This window comes from Balaenoptera borealis (assembly GCF_965194805.1).
Source record: "Balaenoptera borealis genome assembly, chromosome: 8".
Lineage (NCBI taxonomy): Eukaryota > Metazoa > Chordata > Mammalia > Artiodactyla > Balaenopteridae > Balaenoptera > Balaenoptera borealis.
The window spans coordinates 66,954,355-66,976,327 of NC_138865.1; the positions used below are offsets into that span (position 1 = coordinate 66,954,355).

General features: G+C 37.7%; 1 protein-coding gene across 5 annotated transcripts in view; it reads right to left on the bottom strand.

The window, feature by feature from the left end:
* Positions 1 to 15,289, bottom strand: part of RIC1 (RIC1 homolog, RAB6A GEF complex partner 1) — a 133,533-nt gene extending 118,244 nt beyond the window's left edge. The window contains exon 1 of one of the 5 annotated variants that reach the window (XM_082404336.1): positions 14,477 to 15,280. In XM_082404336.1, coding sequence (XP_082260462.1) covers positions 14,477 to 14,620 — 144 coding nt within the window. In that variant the 5' untranslated portion in view covers positions 14,621 to 15,280. Of the gene's footprint in view, positions 1 to 14,476 lie in introns of all 5 variants that reach the window. The other 4 variants (XM_082404335.1, XM_082404334.1, XM_082404339.1 and 1 more) reach the window with 4 other exon arrangements.
* Between the last annotated feature and the right edge of the window lie 6,684 nt (positions 15,290 to 21,973).

The window sequence follows — 21,973 nt, forward strand, 5'->3', positions numbered from 1 at the left end:
AAAAATGGGAAAAGACTCAAACCAACAGAATTAGAAATGAAAAAGGAGACGTAACAACTGACACTGTAGAAATACAAAGAATCACGAGAGATTACTACAAGCAACTATATGACAATAAAATGGGCAACCTGGAAAAAATGGACAAATTCTTAGAAAAGCACAACTTCCTGAGACTGAACGAGGAAGAAATAGAAAATATGAACAGACCAATCACAAGCACTGAAATTGAAACTGTGATTTAAAATCTTCCAACAAACAAAAGCCCAGGACCAGACAGCTTCACAGGTGAATTCTATCAAACATTTAGAGAAGAGCTAACACCTATCCTTCTCAAACTCTTCCAAAATATAGCAGAGGGAAGAACACTCCCAAACTCATTCTATGAGGCCACCATCACCCTGATACCAAAACCAGACAAAGATGTCACAAAAAAAGAAAACTACAGGCCGGTATCACTGATGAACATAGATGCAAAAACCCTCAACAAAATACTAGCAAACAAAATCCAACAACACATTAAAAGGATCATACACCATGATCAAGTGGGGTTTATCTCAGGAATGCAAGGATTCTTCAATATACACAAATCAATCAATGTGATACACCTTATTAACGAACTGAAGGATAAAAACCATATGATCATCTCAATAGATGCTGAAAAAGCTTTTGACAAAATTCAAAACCCATTTATGATAAAAACTCTCCACAAAGTAGGCACAGAGGGAACCTATCTCAACATAATAAAGGCCATATATGACAAACCCACAGCCAACATCCTTCTCAATGGTGAAAAACTGAAACCATTTCCTCTAAGATCAGGAACAACACAAGGTTGCCCACTCTCACCACTATTATTCAACATAGTTTTGGAAGTTTAGCCACAGCAATCAGAGAAGAAAAAGAAATAAAAGAAATCCAATAAAATCGGAAAAGAAGTAAAACAGCCACTGTTTGCAGATGACATGATACTATAGAGAATCCTAAAGATGCTACCAGAAAACTACTAGAGCTAATCAATGAATTTGGTAGAGTAGCAGGATACCAAATCAATGCACAGAAATCTCTTGCATTCCTATACACTAACAATGAAAAATTTGAAAGAGAAATTAAGGAAACACTCCCATATACCACTACAACAGAAAGAATAAAATACTTAAGAATAAAGCTACCTAAGGAAACAAAAAACGTGTATGGAGAAAACTATAACACTGATGAAAGACATTAAAGACAATAAAAACAGATGAATAGATACACCATGTTCTTGGATTGGAAGATCAACATTGTAAAAATGACTATACTAACCAAAGCAATCTACAGATTCAATGCAATCCCTATCAAACTACCAATGGCATTTTTCACAAAACTAGAACAAAATATTTAACAATTTGTATGGAAACACAAAAGACCCCGAACAGCCAAAGCAATCTTGAGAAAGAAAAACGAAGCTGGAGGAATCAGCCTCCCGGACTTCAGACTATACTACAAACCTACAGTAATGAAGACAGTATGGTACTGACACAAAAACACAAATATAGATCAATGGAACAGGTTAGAAAGCCCAAAGATAAACCCACACACATATGGTCACCTTTGATAAAGGAGGCAAGAGTATACAATGGAGAAAAGACAGCCTCTTCAATAAGTGGTGCTCGGAAAACTGGACAGCTACATGTAAAAGAATGAAATTAGAACTCTTCCCAACACCATACACAAAAGTAACCTCAAAATGGGTTAAAGACCTAAATGTAAGGCCAGACACTCTAAAACTCTTAGAGAAAAACACAGGCAGAACACTCTAAGACATCAATCACAGGAAGATCCTTTTTGACCCACCTCCTAGAGAAATGGAAATAAAAACAAAAATAAACAAATGGGACCTAATGAAACTTAAAAGCTTTTGCCCAGCAAAGGAAACCATAAACAAGACGAAAAGACAACCCTCAGAATGGGAGAGAATATTTGCAAACAAAGCAACTGACAAAGGATTAATCTCCAAAATATACAAGCAGCTCATCAGCTCAGTATCAAAAAAACAAACAACCCAATCCAAAAATGGGCAGAAGACCTAAACCGACATTTCTCCAAAGAAGATATACAGATTGCCAACAAACACATGAAAAGATGCTCAACATCACTAATCATTAGAGAAATGCGAATCAAAACTACAATGAGGTATCACCTCACATAGGTCAGAATGGCCATCATCAAAAAATCTACAAACAATAAATGCTCGAGAGGATGTGGAGAAAAGGGAACCCTCTTGCACTGTTGGTGGGAATGGAAATTGATACAGCCACTATGGAGAACAGTATGGAGGTTCCTTAAAAAACTAAAAATAGAACTACCATATGACCTAGCAATCCCACTACTGGGCATATACCCTGAGAAAACCATAATTCAAAAAGAGTCATGTACCACAATGTTCATAGCAGCACTATTTACAATAACCAGGACTTGGAAGCAACCTAAGTGTCCATCAACAGATGAATGGATAAAGAAGATATGGCGCATATATACAATGGAATATTACTCAGCCATAAAAAGAAACGAAATTGAGTTATTTGTAGTGAGGTGGATGGACCTAGAGTCTGTCATACAGAGTGAAGTAAATCAGAAAAAGAAAAACAAATACTGTATGCTAACACATGTATATAGAATCTAAAAAAAAATGGTTCTGATGAACCTAGGTGTAGGACAGGAATAAAGACAAAGACGTGGAGAATGGACTTGAGGACACGGGGAGAGGGAAGGGTAAGCTGGGACGAAGTGAGAGAGTAACACTGACATATATACACTACCAAATGTAAAACAGACAGCTAGTGGGAAGCAGCTGCTTGGAACAGGGAGATCAGCTGGGTGCCTTGCAACCACTTAGAGGAGTGGGATAAGGAGGGTGGGATGGAGATGCAAGAGGGAGGGGATATGAGGATATACATATGCATATAGCTGATTCACTTAATTATACAGCAGAAACACAACATTGTAAAGCAATTATACTCCAATAAAAATGTTTTAAAAAAAAAACGAGATACCACTTTGCACATTTCAGGATAGCTATAATCAAAAAACAAACAAAAAAGAGAAAGTGTTGGCACAGATGCGGGAAAATCGAAACCCCTGTATATTGCTGATGGGAATGTAAAATGGTGCAGCTACTGTGAAAAACAGTATGGCAATCAAAAAAAGAAAAAGCAGTTTCTCAAAAAATTAAACACAGAACTACCATATGATCCAGCGATTCCACTTTGGGGTATATACACAAAAGAATCAAAAGTAGGGACGCAAACAGATATTTGCACACTGATGTTCACAGCAGGACTATTCACAGTAAGTGAAAGCAACCCAAAGAGTGGATGCAACCCAAGTGTCCATCAACATATAAATGGATAAACAAACTATAATACACACCTACAATGAAATATTATTCAGCCTTAAGCAAATTTTGGTACATGCTATAACATGGAAGAACCCTGAAGACATTCTAAGTGAATTAAGTCTATCACTTAAGGTCAAATATTGTGTTTCCACACTAGTGAAATTCATAAGGAAAGAAAGTAAAATAGTGGTTGTCAGGGGCTGGGAGGAGGGGGAAATGGGGAGTTACTGTTTACCAGGAAGGGAGTTTCAATACGGGAAGATGAAAAAGGTCCTGAAAATGGATGGTGGTGATGGTTGCACAAATGTGAATGCACTTAATGTCACAGAACTGTATATTTAAAAATTATCAAAACAGTAAATTTTACGTACTTTTCATCACTTTAGAAACATAAAAGTAAAAAGAAGGGATGAAAAATTTGCTATATTTTACTGGAATTAATTCAGTATTAACTTGAAGTATACTGTAATAAGATTCATTTTTTAATTGCTAGAGCAACCATTAATAAAATAACTCAAAAAGTATGATTAAGAAATCAAAGCAATTAAAGGAATAACGGGTAAACAAAAAACATGTGAGGTGTAGAAAAGAAATAACAAAATAGCTAATGTAAATCCAACCACATCAGTAATCACATTATATGTGAACGGACTAAACACTCCAATCAAAACGCAGGAATTATCAGACTGGATTTTTGAAACAACAGCAAAAAAGCAAGATCTAAGTATATGATATCTATACAAAACACAGTTGAGACTGAAAGACATAAGCAGTTTGAAAGTAAAAGGGTGGAAAAAGATATGTCACACAAGTGGTAATATTAAGAGAACTGTAGTGGCAATGTTAAGGCAAAACAAAATACACTTCAAGAAAGGGAACATTACTAGAGAGAGGGAATTTCATAATGATAAATCAGTTTATACAAAGGGAAGATAAAACAATTATAAATGTATACAAATCTAACAACACAGCCCAAAAACACATGAAGCAAAAACTGACAGAACTCAAAGAAGAAACCGGCAATTCAACAACAGAGTTGGAGCCTTCAATCTTCACTTTCAATAACTGATAGAACTAGACTTAACATTAGCAAGGCTACAGAACACTTAACAACCATGTCAACCAATTTAACCTAATATTTAGAGAACACTCTGCCAACAGCAGAACACATTCTTTACAAGTGCATACTGAACATTCACTTACACAAACCATATGTTAACCCATAGAACAAGTGTTAATAACCTTAAAAGAATAAAATCACCCAAAATATATATTCCCCAACCACAATGGAATTACGCTAGAAATCAATAACAGAAGGAATTTGGGAAATCCTCAAATATTTAGAAATTAAACCGTAACACTTCTAAATAATCCATGATTCAAAGAAATTGGTTAAATTTTTAAAACTGAACTAAATGAAAACAAAATTGTAACGTATCAAAGTTACGGTGGGGCAGGCGATGAATGCGCAGAACACAGAATTTTTAGGCAGGAAAAATACTCTGTATGATATTACGATGGATATGTGTCATCAGACATCTGTCCAACCACACTGAACACACATACGAAGAGTAAACTCTTAGGTAAACTATGAACTTTGGGTAAGTACGACGTGTCAATGTAGGTTTATCCTTGGTTTAAAAAAAAATGTACCATTCTGACGACTGATGTTGATAATGGGGGAGGCTGTGCATGTGTAAAGGGGGGGGATATGGGAAATCTATGTACCTTCCTCTCAATTTTACTGTAAACCTGAAACTGCTCAAAAAAAAGAAAAAAGTTATGGAATACAGCTAATACAGTACTTAGAAGAAAACTGAGAGCTTAAAATGCCTATTTTAAAAAAAGAAATGACTCTAATTAATAACCTGTTTTCAACCTAGCAAAATTTACTTTACTTTTAATTTGCTTTATACAAATTAAACCCAAAGCTGAAAAAAATAATTTTTTAAGAAAATTCAATGCAGAAATCAATAAAATAGAAAACAGAAAATTAACAGACTAAGATCAGTAAAACCAAACGCTGGTTCTCTGTAAAGATCTAAAAAATTGATAAAATTTTAACTAGACTGATGTGGGGAGTCCCTTGTGATTCCGTATCAATTTTAGAGTGATTTTCATATTTCTGCAAAAAAACACTGTTGGGATTGCACTGAATCTGTAGACTGCTTTGGGTACTACTGGCATCTTAACAATATTGTCTTCCAACCCGTAAAGATGAGATGTCTTTCCACTTATTTGCATCTTCTTTCTTTCAGCAATGTTTTGTAGTTGTTAGCCTATGTCTTCCGCCTCCTTAGTTAAGTTTAATCCTAAGTATTTTACTTTTTTTCCCAACAACCATTTTTTTAATTAACCGTTTTTAGTTAATTGACAATACTGTGTTAGCTTCAGGTATACAGAAAAGTGACTCAGTTATATCAGATACACACACACATTTTTTTTCAGATTCTTTTCCATTATAGGTTATTACAAGACATTGAATATAGTTCCCTTTGCTACAGAGTAGATCCTTGTTTTTCATCTATTTTATACATAGTAGTGTGTATATGTTAATCCCAAACTCCCCCCACACCCTGTATTTTATTCTTTTTGATGTTACTGTAAATGGAACTTTTTTGTTAATTTCATTTCTGGATGCTCATTGTTTTTGTATAAAAATGCAACTGAATTTTGCGTCTCGATTTTATGTCCTGTAACTTTGCTGAATTTATTAGTTCTAACTACAAAAAAAACTACTGAAGTAAACAAGCTTTGGCAAGGCTGCAGATTAATATACAAAAATCAATTTTACATCTATATACCAGTAACAATCTGAAAATGAAATTACATTCAAAACAGCATCATAAAAGATAAATAAGATACTTAGAAATAAGTTTAACAAAAGTGAGAGACCTGTACACTGAAAACGAAAAAATACTGCCAACAGAAACTGTTTTTTTTATTTTATATTGGAGTATAGCCAATTAACAAGAGAAACTTTTTACAAACTAAATAAATGGAGAAACACTCATGTTTATGAGTGTCTGATTTAGTGCCATTTCCTGAAAATCCCAGCAAGGTTTTTCTTTCTTCTTTTTTCTTTTTTGGTAGAAATTGACAAGATGATCTTAAAAATTGATATAGAAATGCAAAGGATCTAGAATAGCAAAATAATTTTGAAAACAAAAAGTAGGACTTTCACCACCTTGCCATAAAAGCTATAGTGTGATGTCTGCCTGATGACAGACATATTGATTAACGGAATAGAATAGAAAATACAGAAATAAACCCTTACATTTATGGTCAACTGATTTTTGACAAAGATGCCAATGCAATTCAATAGCGAAAAGAGTCTTTCCAACAAATAATGCTAAAACAACTGGATCTATATGTAAAAAAGAAACTGAACTTAGACCTTTACCTCAAACCATGCATAAAAATCAACTCAAAACATGTGACAGACCTATGTATAAGAGTTCAGATGATAAAACTTACAAAAGAAAATACAGAACATGTCTGTGACCTTGGACCAGCCAAAGGTTCCTTAGATAAAACACAAAAAGCATGATTCATAAAAGAAAGAAATGATAATCCAGACTTCATCAAAACTAAACTTTTGTTCTTCAAAAGGTCACATAAAGAAACGGAAAAGACAAATCTAAGACTGATAAAATATATGCAAGTCATATATCTGATAAAGAATTTTTATCTAGACTATATAAAGAACTCTTACAACTCAATGGGACAAACACTCCAATTTAAAAAAAGGGGGAGCAAAGGATTTGAATAGATATTTCACCAAATAAGGTATACAAATGGCTAATAAACACATGAAAAGATGTTAAACATGTTTAGTCATTAGGAATATACAAATTAAAGCTACAATGAGATTACCACTACAAACCCACTAAATGGCTATAATAAAGAAGACTGACAGAAGCTTGACAACAACAAGTGTTAACAGGATGTGGAGAAACAGAAACCTTCATACACTGCTGGTGCGGATGTAAAATGTGACAGCTACTTTGAACATTTTGGCAGTTTCCTAAAAAGCTAAACACAAACTTACCATACGATCTAGCACTTCCATTCTTAGGTATCTCCCCAAGAGAAATGATAATATATAATCTCTCACACAAAAAAGTACACACAGATGTCTACAGTAGCATTATTCATAATGGTCCGAAATTAGAAACAATCAAACTACCCATCAACTGGTGAATGGACTAAAAAAATATATGGTATATCCATATAATGGAATAACATTCAGCAATAAAAAGGAGTACTGCCAAATCCAAAGGGACAAAAAGCCAGCCAATGATTTCCTGGGGCTGGAGTGGGAGCAGAGGTTGACCACAAATGGGCATAATACTTTTGAGGTTGCTATCAATGTTCTAAAACTAGACTGTAATGATGATTGCACAACGCTATTCATTTACTAAAAATCACTGTACACTTACAATAGATGTATTTTATACACCTCAATAAAGCTGTTTGAAAATTAAACCACAGCAAATTCTACTGTATATTTACAATAATATCCAAAATTTCGTATGTAAATTTAGGTATGATTTATGACTGAAATAAGGCAATCACTTGGGAGACAGGTTTGTGATAGCAACTCAAAGCAAAGCAATTATAATGAACTTAAAAGTAAGATACCTTGATCTCAAACAATTGATGTTTGCTGGTCAATTTTTTAAAAAAAGAAGAAAATTAAGCAATTGTCTCACTCTGTGGCAAGTCTGAATTCTAGAACATTTTAAAATGCTTAAATTGTAAATTTATTTTTTCTAACCTGATAAACTGCATAATAAATGCTTTATTTAGCAGTAAATGGAATGCTTTAAGGCAATACTTTCTATACTATTTTAGGTAACATATAAACACTGTATTAAATATTTAATCATACGTGAGAAAATAAATTTTTTCAATTCTTCAATCCTTTTGATTTAGGTGAGGAAATCTGCATGAGGGGCTAGTTTACTTCTAAACACCTCTCATGTAATCTGCAAACTGCCGTTTTAAAGAAAAAGGTAAGAGCCTTTGGCAGGAAACTAGATTTTCATAACATTCTCTTCATTGTATTCCCTCATGCAGTAACCCTCTATTCATACAAGTGGTGCTAGTTTTCCATTTGTAATAAAGATATAAATTAATTTATTTTGAAAGAGAACTTCAAATCTAAAAGTTAGATTGGATAGGTACTATAAGGACAGGGCAAAAATCATGAGTGAGGTATGTTAAGAACCTAAATTTAGGAAACTTTGATTCCCATGTTGTAAAGCACACAGTCCACAGTAAACTCAGAATGAATGTTCACAAGTAAAATGGATCACTTTGATAATTCACAAGCACCTGAAGATAAGCAAAATGTCTTTAATGTTCTTATTCTGCTTCTTTTGTGTGTGTGACCTTCTTTTTCCATAGATCACATCAATATAAACACATACTAGGAACCAGGAGTTCAACTAGCTGTAATACTGCATAGTAGTTTAAGTTTTGGCAAACAGCAGATTATCTAATAATTAAAGAAGGACCCTTTATCATGTACCACTTTTTCCCCCAACTTTAATGAGCTATGACTGACATATAACACTGTATAAGTTTAAGATGTACATGTTGATTTGATATACTTATATATTGCAAAATGATTACCACCATAGTCTTAGCTAACGCTTGCATCATGTCACATAATTACCGTTTCTTTTTTGTAGTGAACACATTGAAAATCTACTCTCATCTAAGCAAGTTTCAAGTATATAATACAGTATTATCAACTATAATCACCATGCTGTACATGAATTTACTCATCTTACAGCTGGAAGTCTATGCTCTTGGACCAACATCTCCCCTTTTCCACCCTCCCCAGCCCCTCGTACCCACCATTCTAGAATGTTTCTATGCATTCAGCTTTTTCAGATTCCATATATGTAAATGATATCATACATGAATTGTCTCTTGACTTATTCCACTTAGCATAATGCCCTCAAGGTCCTGCCATGTCGCCGCAAATGGTTTAAGATGTCCTTCTTTCTCATGGCTGAATAATATTCCACTGTGTATATGTACCACATCTCCTTTATCCATTCATCCATTGACAGATACTTAGGTTACTTCCACATCTTGGCTATTGTGAATAACATGTACCACTTTTCTAATACAATTTGGACTGTGTGTAATAAAAAAGTATTTAACTCACCTTCACTTATATAACCCTCTCTAATCAAATTTTTCTGATTTTAAGTTGTAACTTAGTATTACATTTTTTTAAGTTACATGTCAACATTTAAAAATCTTCCAATTATTAAAACTTGAAAAAATTCTGTGCTACGCATAGGACAGATATCCTAAATTCATTAATTTATTTTAAATACGTATTAAGCATGTGCTTTGTGCAAAGCATTATGGATGATACAAAATAAGATCACTTCTAAAATAACACAATGTTGTAACTCAATTACACTTCAATTAAATAAATAAATAAGACCACTTCTGCACTCCAGAAACTTACAATCTAGTTGGATAAATAAAGCACGCGTGCAAAACTACAGTACAAACAGTAGTTCATCAAAAAAAAAGAACACTTCTAATTACAGTAAATAAAGAATGACTCACAGAGCAGGATTTCAACAGTAGCTAAAGTTTGAATAATATTCTGATAGGCAGAGATGGGGCAAGAGAGCATTCCAAGAGGGGAGTGTCTCTGGTATCAAACTAAGGAGTCTGAACTTCATTCTTTAACCAACAGTGAACCCTAAATGACTTCCAACCAGTGAGTTTATAAGGAAGGCTCTTTGGAGGCATTAACAGAATAGGGGTGAAAAGGTGAGAAACAGGAGAGCTGGAAAAATATAGGTACAATACAAATTAAGTTACCTTCCTAAGGTCACACAGTTAACCATACACCTGATTCTTTGAACATCTATCTCATTGTTTTCCATTATTAGTATACAGCAACAAGAGGATAAGTTTCTATTCAGGGTTACTCAAAGACAATTTATTTCATAAGGCCAGTAATTATTTATCTATTTCAGCTTTTTATTAGTAGTGATAACTCACAAAATTTTCATTTATATTAACACACTAATATCTTTGGATAGAATGTTTTTTTCATACAATGTGCCCCTTAATCCCTTTCATATACTGCCTATTTATACTACCTTTTTCACAGGAGGTGTTCATATATTTGAAATAATCAATGACCTGAAAACTGAGATAAGACTAATTTAGAATTAGAGCATTCTAAGGTATCATTTTGTGGTTCACATTTGTAGACTTTTTGTACTCACAGTTAAGCAGTATATTAAAGGAATAATTCTAGGCTCTCTGATACAATACAAAACACAATTCATCTCACACAACACCCATGTCAATCATAAATCATAATGTGCTTTAAACAGCAGCTTCATCCTCAAAGCTGAAACTAGTCCTTTTACAATACCCTTGGCAGAAATACATCATCAACTGCTCCATCAAGTAAGTCCCACTTCTAGCACCCCAATCTAACATACATACCAAACCTTTTTTGAGTCCCCTTTTTTGGGTTCCAAAATATATGGATGATCCCTGTTTTAAGCTCAAGTAGTTTTTAAAACTCCTAAGTAGAATCACAAAGTAGAGAAAGCAATTTACATCAACATGTTACAATGAAAACAAGTCACATCCTCACACTAAAAATGAAATCAAAAAGCAAAATGAGCATCTACAGAAACTCTTTTGTTTATTAACACATCTGAAAAACACTATACTACATTTCTCAAACTTGGAGTCAGGAAAGAATTTTGAAGAGATATGATTCTATAACACTGGGATTCCAAATAGCTACTTAGAGTTTATAATAGTAGCTATATGAGGTATTGATACATATAAGCTCATTAGAAGACCCATAAAATGTACACAAGTTATCCTTAGAGATTTTATTTTAATGTTTCCATTGTCTCATGTCTAATCAACATTTTCCAGACAGCAATTCTTTTAGACATTAAAAAGCAAAACAAAACAGCTAGGGCTACCCCCGTGGCTCAGTGGTTAAGAATCCGCCTGCCAATGCAGGGGACACAGGTTCGATCCCTGGTCTGGGAAGATCCCACATGCAGCGGAGCAACTAAGCCCGTGCACCGCAACTACTGAGTCTGCGCTCTAGAGCCCGTGAGCCACAACTACTGGGCCCGCATGCTGCAACTACTTAAGCCTGAGTGCCTAGAGCCCGTGCTCTGCAACAAGAGAAGCCACCGCAATGAGAAGCCCGCGCACCACAAGGAAGACTAGCCCCCGCGGGCCGCAACTAGAGAAAGCCCAGGGGCAGCAACAAAGACACAAAATAAATTAATTAATTTTTAAAAAAACAGCTAGACTATCAAATGCGCGATCCTCCCACAAGGATAGTTTTTTCTTTTTAAAAATGCATTCCTCCTAAGTGAGTTTAACTTACTAAGAGAGCCCTAACAAAATTTCAAGTAAGCAAATCGTGTTATATCCTCTCATCTCTTTGAGCATGTTTCTCCCTGTCTCCAAATGCCCTCAAGCTGCTTTTAAGACCTCAAACTCCATAAAACCCTTCTTTAGCTCTTCAAAATTCACTTTATTCTGTAAAATTACTTGCATATACAATGTCTCCAAAATCAAAGCTTTCATGTTCTCACGCAAACATTTTAAACCAATTCACTCTAAATTATATAGAAATAACTGATAGCTACTCAATTTAGCTAGAGGTGTTTTCACTTCTAAAAGAAGTCTGTTGACCTAAATTATGTAAGTTAAAATAAATTTAAGTTTAGAAATTTAAAAATCAAAATAAAAACTGGGGTCTGGCACCTGTTCCTCCATTCACCCAGTTAAAGACCTTAAATTCATCTGGTCCAATACTTGATCTTTAAAGTGACAGTGATGCCAGAGATCAAAGTTAACCATTCGTAAACCTACAGTACCATGGAGTCTTCTCTAAGGTATTCCTGCATATCATTTCACATACTTCTGAACCCACAGATTCCGTACAAACTAACTTTTTGCACAGTGGATCTTAATGGTAGTGGCCCCAGCACTTCGGTAGGAAGTAGCTATCGGTGTGCACGGTGGGAATCTGAAGGAAAGGAGTATGAGTAGTTTTACATTCCAGGACTGCCTTTGATTTATTTAGTATCTAAGTCCAAAAGCAAAAAAACCTGATATTCTTAATATTCACAATATCCCTAAGAAAGTCAAGGCACATTTCTGTTTCTTCTACAGAAGAATAGTAGCCTACAGGCTTCTGGTCTATTCCTCCTTCAAATTAAGTTTAGTTCCGTCTAAAATTAAGTTAGGTCTGCCCTTTATAGAGATAAGGAAAGTTAAATTTTAAGCTTTACAAACAATTTGTTAAATTAGAGTGAAATTATGTACTAAATTCAGAAGGCAATTTAAAATTCAAGTTCTGGGCTTCCCTGATGGCGCAGTGGTTGAGAGTCTGCCTGCTAATGCAGGCGACATGGGTTCGCGCCCTGGGCTGGGAGGATCCCACATGCCGCGGAGCAGCTGGGCCCACGAACCACAACTACTGAGCCTGCGCGTCTGGAGCCTGTGCTCCGCAACGGGAGGGGCCGCGATGGTGAGGGGCCCGTGCACCGCGATGAAGGGTGGCCCCCGCTTGCCGCAACTGGAGAGGGCCCTCGCACAGAGACGAAGACCCAACACAGCCAAAAATAAATAAATAAATTTTAAAAAATAAAAATAAAATTCAAGTTCTAATTATTTTTTTCTTTATATGCTTTAAGTATAATAGTTACATATAACCAAATAAAATATTATTCAATTGGCATACACGATGTAAATGAATTAGTATCTCATTTAAGAACCAAATGATATGCAATACATACATTCAAAAAATGCAATCAAGCACCAGACAGAAGAGTCACTGTTGTTTTATAACAGCCTATTTTGTTCTGATATATATTTAAAAATTAAATCAGCTAAAACTTAATGGCAAATAGTCTGACTTAAACACTAACTATGATAGTCATATAAAAGAGATACCAGAAATATCTAAATCTCATCATCACTTTTACCAGGGCTGTGTGTGAGGGTAGTCGAGGGCCTTACAGGCATTCAAATGGTCAGATACACAGATGTGACAGTTTTAACTAATTTAACTAAAGCCAGTATTTCACACAGATCTAACAAAGCTAGGGTCACGACCTATTTCCACTTGGTAAAATTAGCTTTGAAAAGAGAACAACTTTACTCTCACATCGATTAGTACTGCCTTCGGGGGGGCATTTTTATACTCTGTTTTGTTGCTTTTATAAACAGAACCGTCACGGAAAATAAGGAGTATCCTATCCACCACTTATTTTTGAAGTTATCTACTCAGTAATTAGATACAAGAAATAAAAAAGCAAGATTCACAGAAAGCAAAAACAGAACACCGGTTCACGCTCTTCCCAAATTTTATTACTTCCAGGTGTGAATACCAGGAGCAGCGCGAACAGATTTGAGCTCTACTTCCGCTCCTACTAACCCCCTACAATTCTCTACAGAAGAGTGCAAGAGCAGCAGAAAAAAGAACTGGCCTGAAAGTGGAAAGGAGATGTTGGGGTGAGGCGAGGAGTTGGATTATCAGAACTTTAGTAAAAAATAACTCTGGCTGTAGTTGCTAGAAATAAGTTATCACAGCATGTAAAGTCTGACACTGGGTAAAGCCCAACAGGCTTTCCCTAACTTCAAAACAATGGCCTTTAGGGCAAGGAAGGGCTAGGAACAATACAGCGGCCAGATTCCTAATTGCGGAAAGTTTAAACAAATTTGTTCCTCAGCGAATGGGGGAAGGGAGAGGAGGGAAAATCTGGGCTCTGCCGAGGGAGTGCGTGGGGTCCGCACTGTGCGCGGCCGTCGGTCCAACGCAGGGAGGCGCTGGGATTTGGGGCAGCAGCGACGACATCCACCCTGGAGCCCTGGCCGGAGGACGTGTTAGGACCCGGGGGTTCGTGCGGCCGAGTAGGTGGAACAAGGACGCCGACGGCGAAGACGAGTGGGTCCGGCGCGAAGGGGCAGGGGTCCCAGACTCTGGGTGGAAGCTGGGGGCGAGACGATGCCGGGACGCCGGGGAGGGAGAGGCGAGAGACGGCGGGCGGCTCTACTTACTCGGCTGTACCAGATGCTGAGGCGGGCCGGGGCCAGCACGGCGAAGAAAGTCCTCTGGGGGTCGGACTGAACGTGAAAAGGCGCCTCGGCCGGGCTCCCCAGAGGGCAGAGCAGCCTCTTGGGCCAGCCGCTCAGGAAATACATGGTCCGCGCGGAGCCGCCGACGCCGCGGCGCCCGGCGGCCCCCGGCCCCGTCCGTCACACTCAGCGGCCCGGGGCCGGACGCCCGTCTCCCACACCGCCACCGGCCGAGTCGGCGGCGGCGGCGGTGGCAGCTCAGGGCATTTGCCCGTTGGCCGGGCCGGGCCGGGCCGACGCGAAGCTAAGCGACGAAGGCACCCCCGCGCAGACGGGGCCCAGTGTGGGGGAGGGAGGGGGAAGGAGAGTCGGGACCGGCAGGGGGCGGGAGGAGCTGGAAAAGCTGGAAAGGCCCGCCCCGGCCCCGCCCCTTCCTCGGGCCGACCTGGCGTCACCACGCCGCGCCGCGTGTGTCTGGCAGGGAGGGCTGCTGCGCGCGCGCGCGTACTGGCGACTTCTCCCCTCCCCCTCCCTCTGCTTTCTGAAACTTCGCCTTGGGCTTCACTTCAACACGCATGCGCCTTTGCCCCGCTCTTGCTCCTCTGTACCTCCCACTTGCAATGTAGAGCGTGTAGTCAGGGCTGGAAGGCGGGACCACCGCCTGAGACTCGGCGACAAGTGGGCCGAGCCAGCGAAACGCAGCTACAAGGCGACTACAAGCTGGAGCCGCCCCTTGCCTGGCCTAGCCAAATTTGACTTCCCTCGCGGATTGGTGCGGCCTCTGGTGGAGGCGGTCCCGGAGCTGCATCGCCGAGCGGGGGTGGGGGTGGGGGGAATTGCAGAGGAGGGCGAGTCACGTGACTCTCCGTGCTCTAGTTCCGGTCCTGCCTTCTGGGCCGTAGTCTCTGTGCTGGGTTGTCGTGTCCCTCGCCCGGTGAGCCTTTCTTGTGTGACAAGGTCTGCAGTGAAACCTGGTGGTGAAGTTCCTGCCCTCATGGAGTTTACACCCTAGAGGGGGCCTTTATTTCAATTCGTAAATAAACCACCGTGAAAGTGCCTGAATCCTGTTCTCTGTCCTTCAGGAATTCTAAATGTAGTGTGTTTTTGAATTCAGTTTGCATTTTTCTGTCCCTTTACCAACCATAATGTTAAACAAGGCGAGGCTTTCTCATTTGCACTCTCAGTAGGGTATAAGATTTAATTTTAGAGCTGGAACAGACTTTAGAGATTCTGTAGTTCAATGTTTAACTTTTTGGACCCAGGGATCACCTTAACAATAAGAGGGTTTTCTTAAGTGTTGACTCTGTGATTACCTCTGAATAGGATGGCAGGAGTGGCGAGGGAATGTGGAGTAGGGGAAAGGGAGGGGGGGGTCTGGATTAAAAGACTTGCTTCTCATTATCTACTTTTCTGTACAGTCTGAATTTTTCCACGTGTTTCTATTACTTTTTAAATTAAAGGATTTTTAAGTTAGCCCAGGTTTTAAAAAAAATGTTAACTCACATGAAAAAGTAGCAAGATAAACAGCAAAAGAGGAAACAAAGTAACTTAATCCGTATCAGATGTAGTATTGTAGCTGGTATTCATAACAAAATATGTAACTTCCATAATCTTCCTAAACATTCAGTGCATTCCCCAGAAGGCGATCAAAGAACCCAGGATTCCTCAAATCAAAGTTGAAATTGTCTCACCGCTCACCAGCCTCTTGTGGTCAGACCGTGTCTGCTTCCTGGTGTTTTTTTTCTGACAAAGCAGCCTGGAACGTAGTAAGAATAGTAAACTCAAAGTATTTGTCAAAGGAAACTTTGGATGAAACCGTGATCCAGCTGAACTGTACCATTACACAAATAAAGAGGCCCAGAGTGGTTTCTTGACTTGCCAATATAAAATTGTAGAAGAATAACAGTGGCATCATACTGTCATCTAACATTCTCAGATTCAGTTATGCACTTGGCAGAAACAGAGAGGAAATTAAAATAAGTTACAGGGCACCGATTCCACTGGCAAAATTTCCTGAGAGTGTATTCGTCCCAGCTCTCCTTCAGAGGTTCTTTGTTCTCACGTGCTTCCTAAATGTTAGCATTGTAACTGCACTCAAGCACATTTTAAGGTACTTCTAAGTAATTTTCATTGCTCTCAGTTTTAACTTTACTTGCTGGCTTTAGAATCTAATTTCCCTGCCACACTCCTTTGTAGCATTTAAGGTTTGCAGAATATTTTCAAATGCATGACTTGATTTCGTTCCACAGTAAATCTTCAAGGTAGGTAATACTGGTGTGATGTTATTCTCACTTCCTTAATGAGGAAACAGGACCAGAGTGGTGGACATGCCTAAAGTCACATGGCCTGAAGAGAACTGGCCTTCCTTCTACAGATCTAGTGATCTTTGGATTGAACTGAACTGTGGTAGCTGCTCCAGGAAGTGAGACCCTGTAGGCCTTTCGCCCTGTGGGGGGAAAAGTAAAATATCTGACTCTCCACAATCCCTTACTTAAGAGTTCCCCCATTGTGATAGAAACCTTATGAACTGGACTTTCCAGCTTTCAAATATCAGTGTAATGTTACTCTAAATACACTAGCAATTCCTGTGCCCTGGATGTTCCTTCTCTTCCTTTCCCTACACCACCACCGTCACTCTCAAGTCAAACTTAATAAACTCTATTCTGAGCTAAGACTAAGGTGTAAGTGAACATCAATAGGTATGTGTTTTCATGTATCAAATTAACGGGTTTTTTTAATTAGAAGAAATGTTGGTACACAGAAACAGAGGTACATTTATAAACGGTTGGTGGAAGTATAATTTGGTGCAATTTTTCTAAAGAGTAGTTGGTATTACATTTAAGAAAGAGAGAGAGATCTTAAAGATATGCACACCTTTGGCCCCAACTATTTCTTTTCCTATGATTATTTTCTAAGAAATAAACACCAATATGTACAGAGTTTAGCTTTAAGAATGTACCCCACAAAGGTGTAGCTAAGACGAAATAATCCAAATGTCCCCCAAAAGACATTAATTATAGTCCTTCCTTACAATGGAATACCTTGCAAAAATAAAAAATTATGTTGGGGAAGAATATTTAATCATATAGAAGTATATTCACCATATATTATGAAGTAATGAAAGCAGAAAAAAGGCAGTATGTAAAATATCCTATGTTCATGAAAAAAAAAAGTATAAAAATGCCTAGAAAAAAAAAAGGAAGAAAATGCACTAAAATACTGGTATTTACCCCTGACTATGGTGCTTTTTATGTTCTTTTGGGGGCTTTTCTGTATTTTCCAAATTGTCTATAATGAACACATGTTACTTCTGTAATGAAAAACAGTTATGTAGAACAAAGTTACATTGCTCATGACTGATAATGCCCCACTTGCCTGCTTTAAGTGGGGCCTGCAGTGCTGGCAAATCAGGGAGGAATGTAGTAACGTGGAGCTTCAGGCACTGTCCCAAGACTGGTGAGAGGAGGATTAGGAGGAAAAGCACCCTGAGTCATCAGACTGAAAGTAGGCTCTCTGCCCTTCGCACATTCACAGACTTCTTATGACAGTACACAGTTGGACTGGAATTTGATCCTTCGTACACCACTCCCAATATGGGGGAGCTCTATAATAGCCTATCACAATATTCACCGAAAGTGATACTGCTTTTGTTTTTGACTGTTTAATATGCTTTTTAAAAAAATATTTATTTATTTATTTATTTTTGGCTGCGTTGGGTCTTAGTTGATGGCACGTGGGATCTTTCCTACGGCGCACAGGCTTCTCTCTAGTTGTGGTGCAAGGGGGTGGGCACCGGGCTCCAAAGCGCGTGGGTTCTCTAGTTATGGTGTGCAGGCTCAGTAGTTGCAGCTCTTGGGCTTAGTTGCTCCGCGGCATGTGGGATCTTAGTTCCCTAACCAGGGATCGAACCCGCATCTCCTGCATTGGAAGGCAGATTCTTAACCACTGGACCACCAGGGAAGTCCCTAATATGCTTTTAACATTCAACTTTATGACACTTTTGTCATGTGTAACTGATATGTTTGCTTCTGGCATAGATTCTTGATTATTATTCATCCCCTCCTGAAGATTGATAATATCTCAGCTGAAATGATACAATGTCTGGGTTTTGCTTCAAGATAATCTGGGGGTGAGTGGAGAAGGTGGAACTATATATGAACAAGGTTGGCCATGAGTTGATAATCTAGGAAGCTAAATGATGGGAACTTGGGAACTCATCTTGTTATTCCATATGGTTGAAATTTCCATTAAAAAAGTATAAACATTTAAATTTTTAAAAAATCAGGAACTCCATCATGTGTGATTAACCAGTCTACCTTGTCCACAATCCTCACGGTAAATAGTGTTAAATTTTACTTAGAATCATTTAATTAACCATAAAGGCAGAATGGCTTATTATTAATAAGCCTTAATGGATGCAAATGAGACTCCCTAGGCTGGCACTTGAACACAAACTAGAAAATAAAGTGAGGAAGTCTACTGTTCCTAATAAAGCAAAATGGGAAAAGAGTCACTATTCTTTCCCTTCACTTTGATCTTTTTAGAAATTAAAAAAAAAAAATCGTTGGAAACAGACCTGCTTCCACTCAAATAGCAAACAATAACAATCGTTCTGTTTGACCACGTCTCATCCAGTGTTCCAGTATAAAATAATGCCAACCTGAATCTTCTGTGTGTATTCTTTATTAAAATAGTAAGAGGAGTTCGAATGAGAAATTGTTTAACCCCATAATGTGAGACAACAGAGTTCACCATAATTCTAATGACACCTCCCTTTCTTCATTCCCCCCTTCCTCCTCCACCTCCTCCTCCTCCTCCACCTCCATCTCCTCCTCCTCCTCCTTCTCCTTCTTTTCCCTCTATATTCAGAGAAATTTCCCTTCATTAATTTGGAGAAAAATTCATATTCATTGCATTATCTTTTTTATTGCCTGTATTTACCAGTAAGCTTAGAGTCATGTTTAGTGCCCAGGTGTAACAAACCATTCTGGTATATAATAGTTTTGTCTTCTGCGCTATTCTCATCCATTAGTCTTAGGTTTCCCACTAGGTTTAATCTGATAACTTTGAGAATTATAAACCCCAAGTGAGTACAATTCTAGAAACAACAGTTTACATGAAAAATTTTTATCAAACCAAACCTTAATATTAACTGTATAACTTATGTTTTGTAACAGTTCAAAATGTTATAAAAGGGCAACACTCGTTTTTTTTATTACCTTTTTTAATGGTTTAGCTATTGTGTTGTGGTAAACATATAACATAAAATTTACCATCTTAACTATTTTTAAGTGAACAGTTCAGTAGCCTAAGTATATTCACCCTATTGTGAAACAGATCAACAGAACTTTTTCATTTTGCAAAACTGAAACTCTATATCGATTAAACAATAACTTCTCTCTTCCCCTGCCTCCCAGCCCCTGATAACCACCATTCTACTTCCTGTTTCTGTGAGTTTGACTAGTTTAGTTTTCACCTCATATAAGTGGAATCATACAATGTTTGTCTTTTTTGTGACTGGCTTATTTCACTTAGCATAATGTCCTCAAGGTTCATCCATGTTGTAGACTGTGATAGTATTTCCTTCCTTTTTAAGGCTGAATAATATCCCATTGTATATCTATAACACACTTTGTTTATGCATTCATCCATTGATAGACACTTGGGTTGCTTCCACGTTTTGGCTACTGTGAATAAAGCTGCTGAGAACTTTGGTGTACAAACATCTGTTCAAGTCCCTGCTTTCAATTCCTTTGGATATGTACCCAGAAGTGGGATGATTACATCATATGGCAGTTCTATTTTTAATTTTTTGAGGAACCTCCAATACAGTTTTTCATAGAGGTTGCACCATTTTGCAATCCCAGCAACAGTGCACAAGGGTTCCAATTTCTCCACATCCTCACCAACACTTGCTATTTTCTGTTTTTTTTTTTAAATAGTAGCCAACTTCATGGATATGAGATGATATCTCACTTAGGGTTTGATTTGAATTTCTCTGATGATTAGTGATGTTGAACAGCTTTTTATATACTTGTTGGACATTTGTATATCATCTTTGAAGAAATGTTATTATTACCTTTGATACAATGTCACATCAGCAGGTCTGCACAGAAAGACAAAGCTCAAGAGCAAATCTTTGAGCTGAAGTTTTGGAGGATGTATTTTAGGTTCTCCATCAAGTTTGAATGTGGCTAATCCTTACATTCAGAGAACTGCAGGATTCTTACAAGTATGACATCTTAGTCAGACTGGACCTTAAATAATATCCAGTCCAATCTCTAGACCTGATAAGAATATAAGTGGATTTCATAGAGTAAGTTTACATATATTTAAAACATAGAAATAATTTATAAAACCACTAAAGAATTAATATAAAACGAACATATCTATGAAATAACACTCAATACACTTGATTGTAACCTGAGAGATACAGAAAAGTGGCTACATATTTAAAAAAAAAAAAAAAAATTAAAGGGACAGCCATCAAAATATTTGCAGTAGTCATCTCTAGAAAATATAATTATGAATGGTTTTTCTTTTCTTTTTCATTCTCGGCACTTTCTGGGTTTTTTCTTTTATAATCAGAAAAAGTAAGTGCTATTTTTTAATATGTTAATTTGTTATTGAGGAGATCAGTTTTCCCAAAGTGTGGTCTACTCATCACCTGCATCAGAATTGTCTGGAGATACATTTAAAATGCAGATATCTGGGGCTTCCCTGGTGGCGCAGTGGTTGAGAATCTGCCTACCAATGCAGGGGACACGGGTTCGAGCCCTGGTCTGGGAAGATCCCACATGCCACGGAGCAACTAGGCCCACGAGCCACAACTACTGAGCCTGCGCGTCTGGAGCTTGTGCTCCGCAACAAGAGAGGCCGCGACAGTGAAAGGCCCGCGCACCGCGATGAAGAGTGGCCCCCGCTCGCCGCAACGAGAGAAAGCCCTCGCACAGAAACGAAGACCCAACACAGCCAAAATAAATAAATAAATAAATAGCGTTCCCTTTAAAAAAAAAAAAAATGCAGATATCTACAAACTATCATGTATAAAATAAGCTACAAGGATATATTGTACAACACAGGGAATATAGCTGATATTTTATAATAACTATAAATGGAGTATAACCTTTAAAAATTGTGAATCACTATACTATATACCTGTAACATATAATATTGTATATCAACTATACTTCAATTAAACAAAGAAAAATTAAAAAGAGAATCTGCCACACACACAAAAATAAAATGTAGATTCCTTGGCCAAGTCCCAGGCTTCCTGAATCAGAATTCCAAGATGGTGTGGCCCAAGAATTAGCATTTTAAACAAATACCCTCCTGATTCTCATGCATATTAATAAGGTTGATAAAGAGTTGATTAGGAGTTAAAAAGCTAAAGTGCCTCTTGTTTGTACTCTATATGTGGGCTAGAATCTCTGCACTGAATCTCCAATTCTCCTGTCAGCATGCAAACAATTCAGA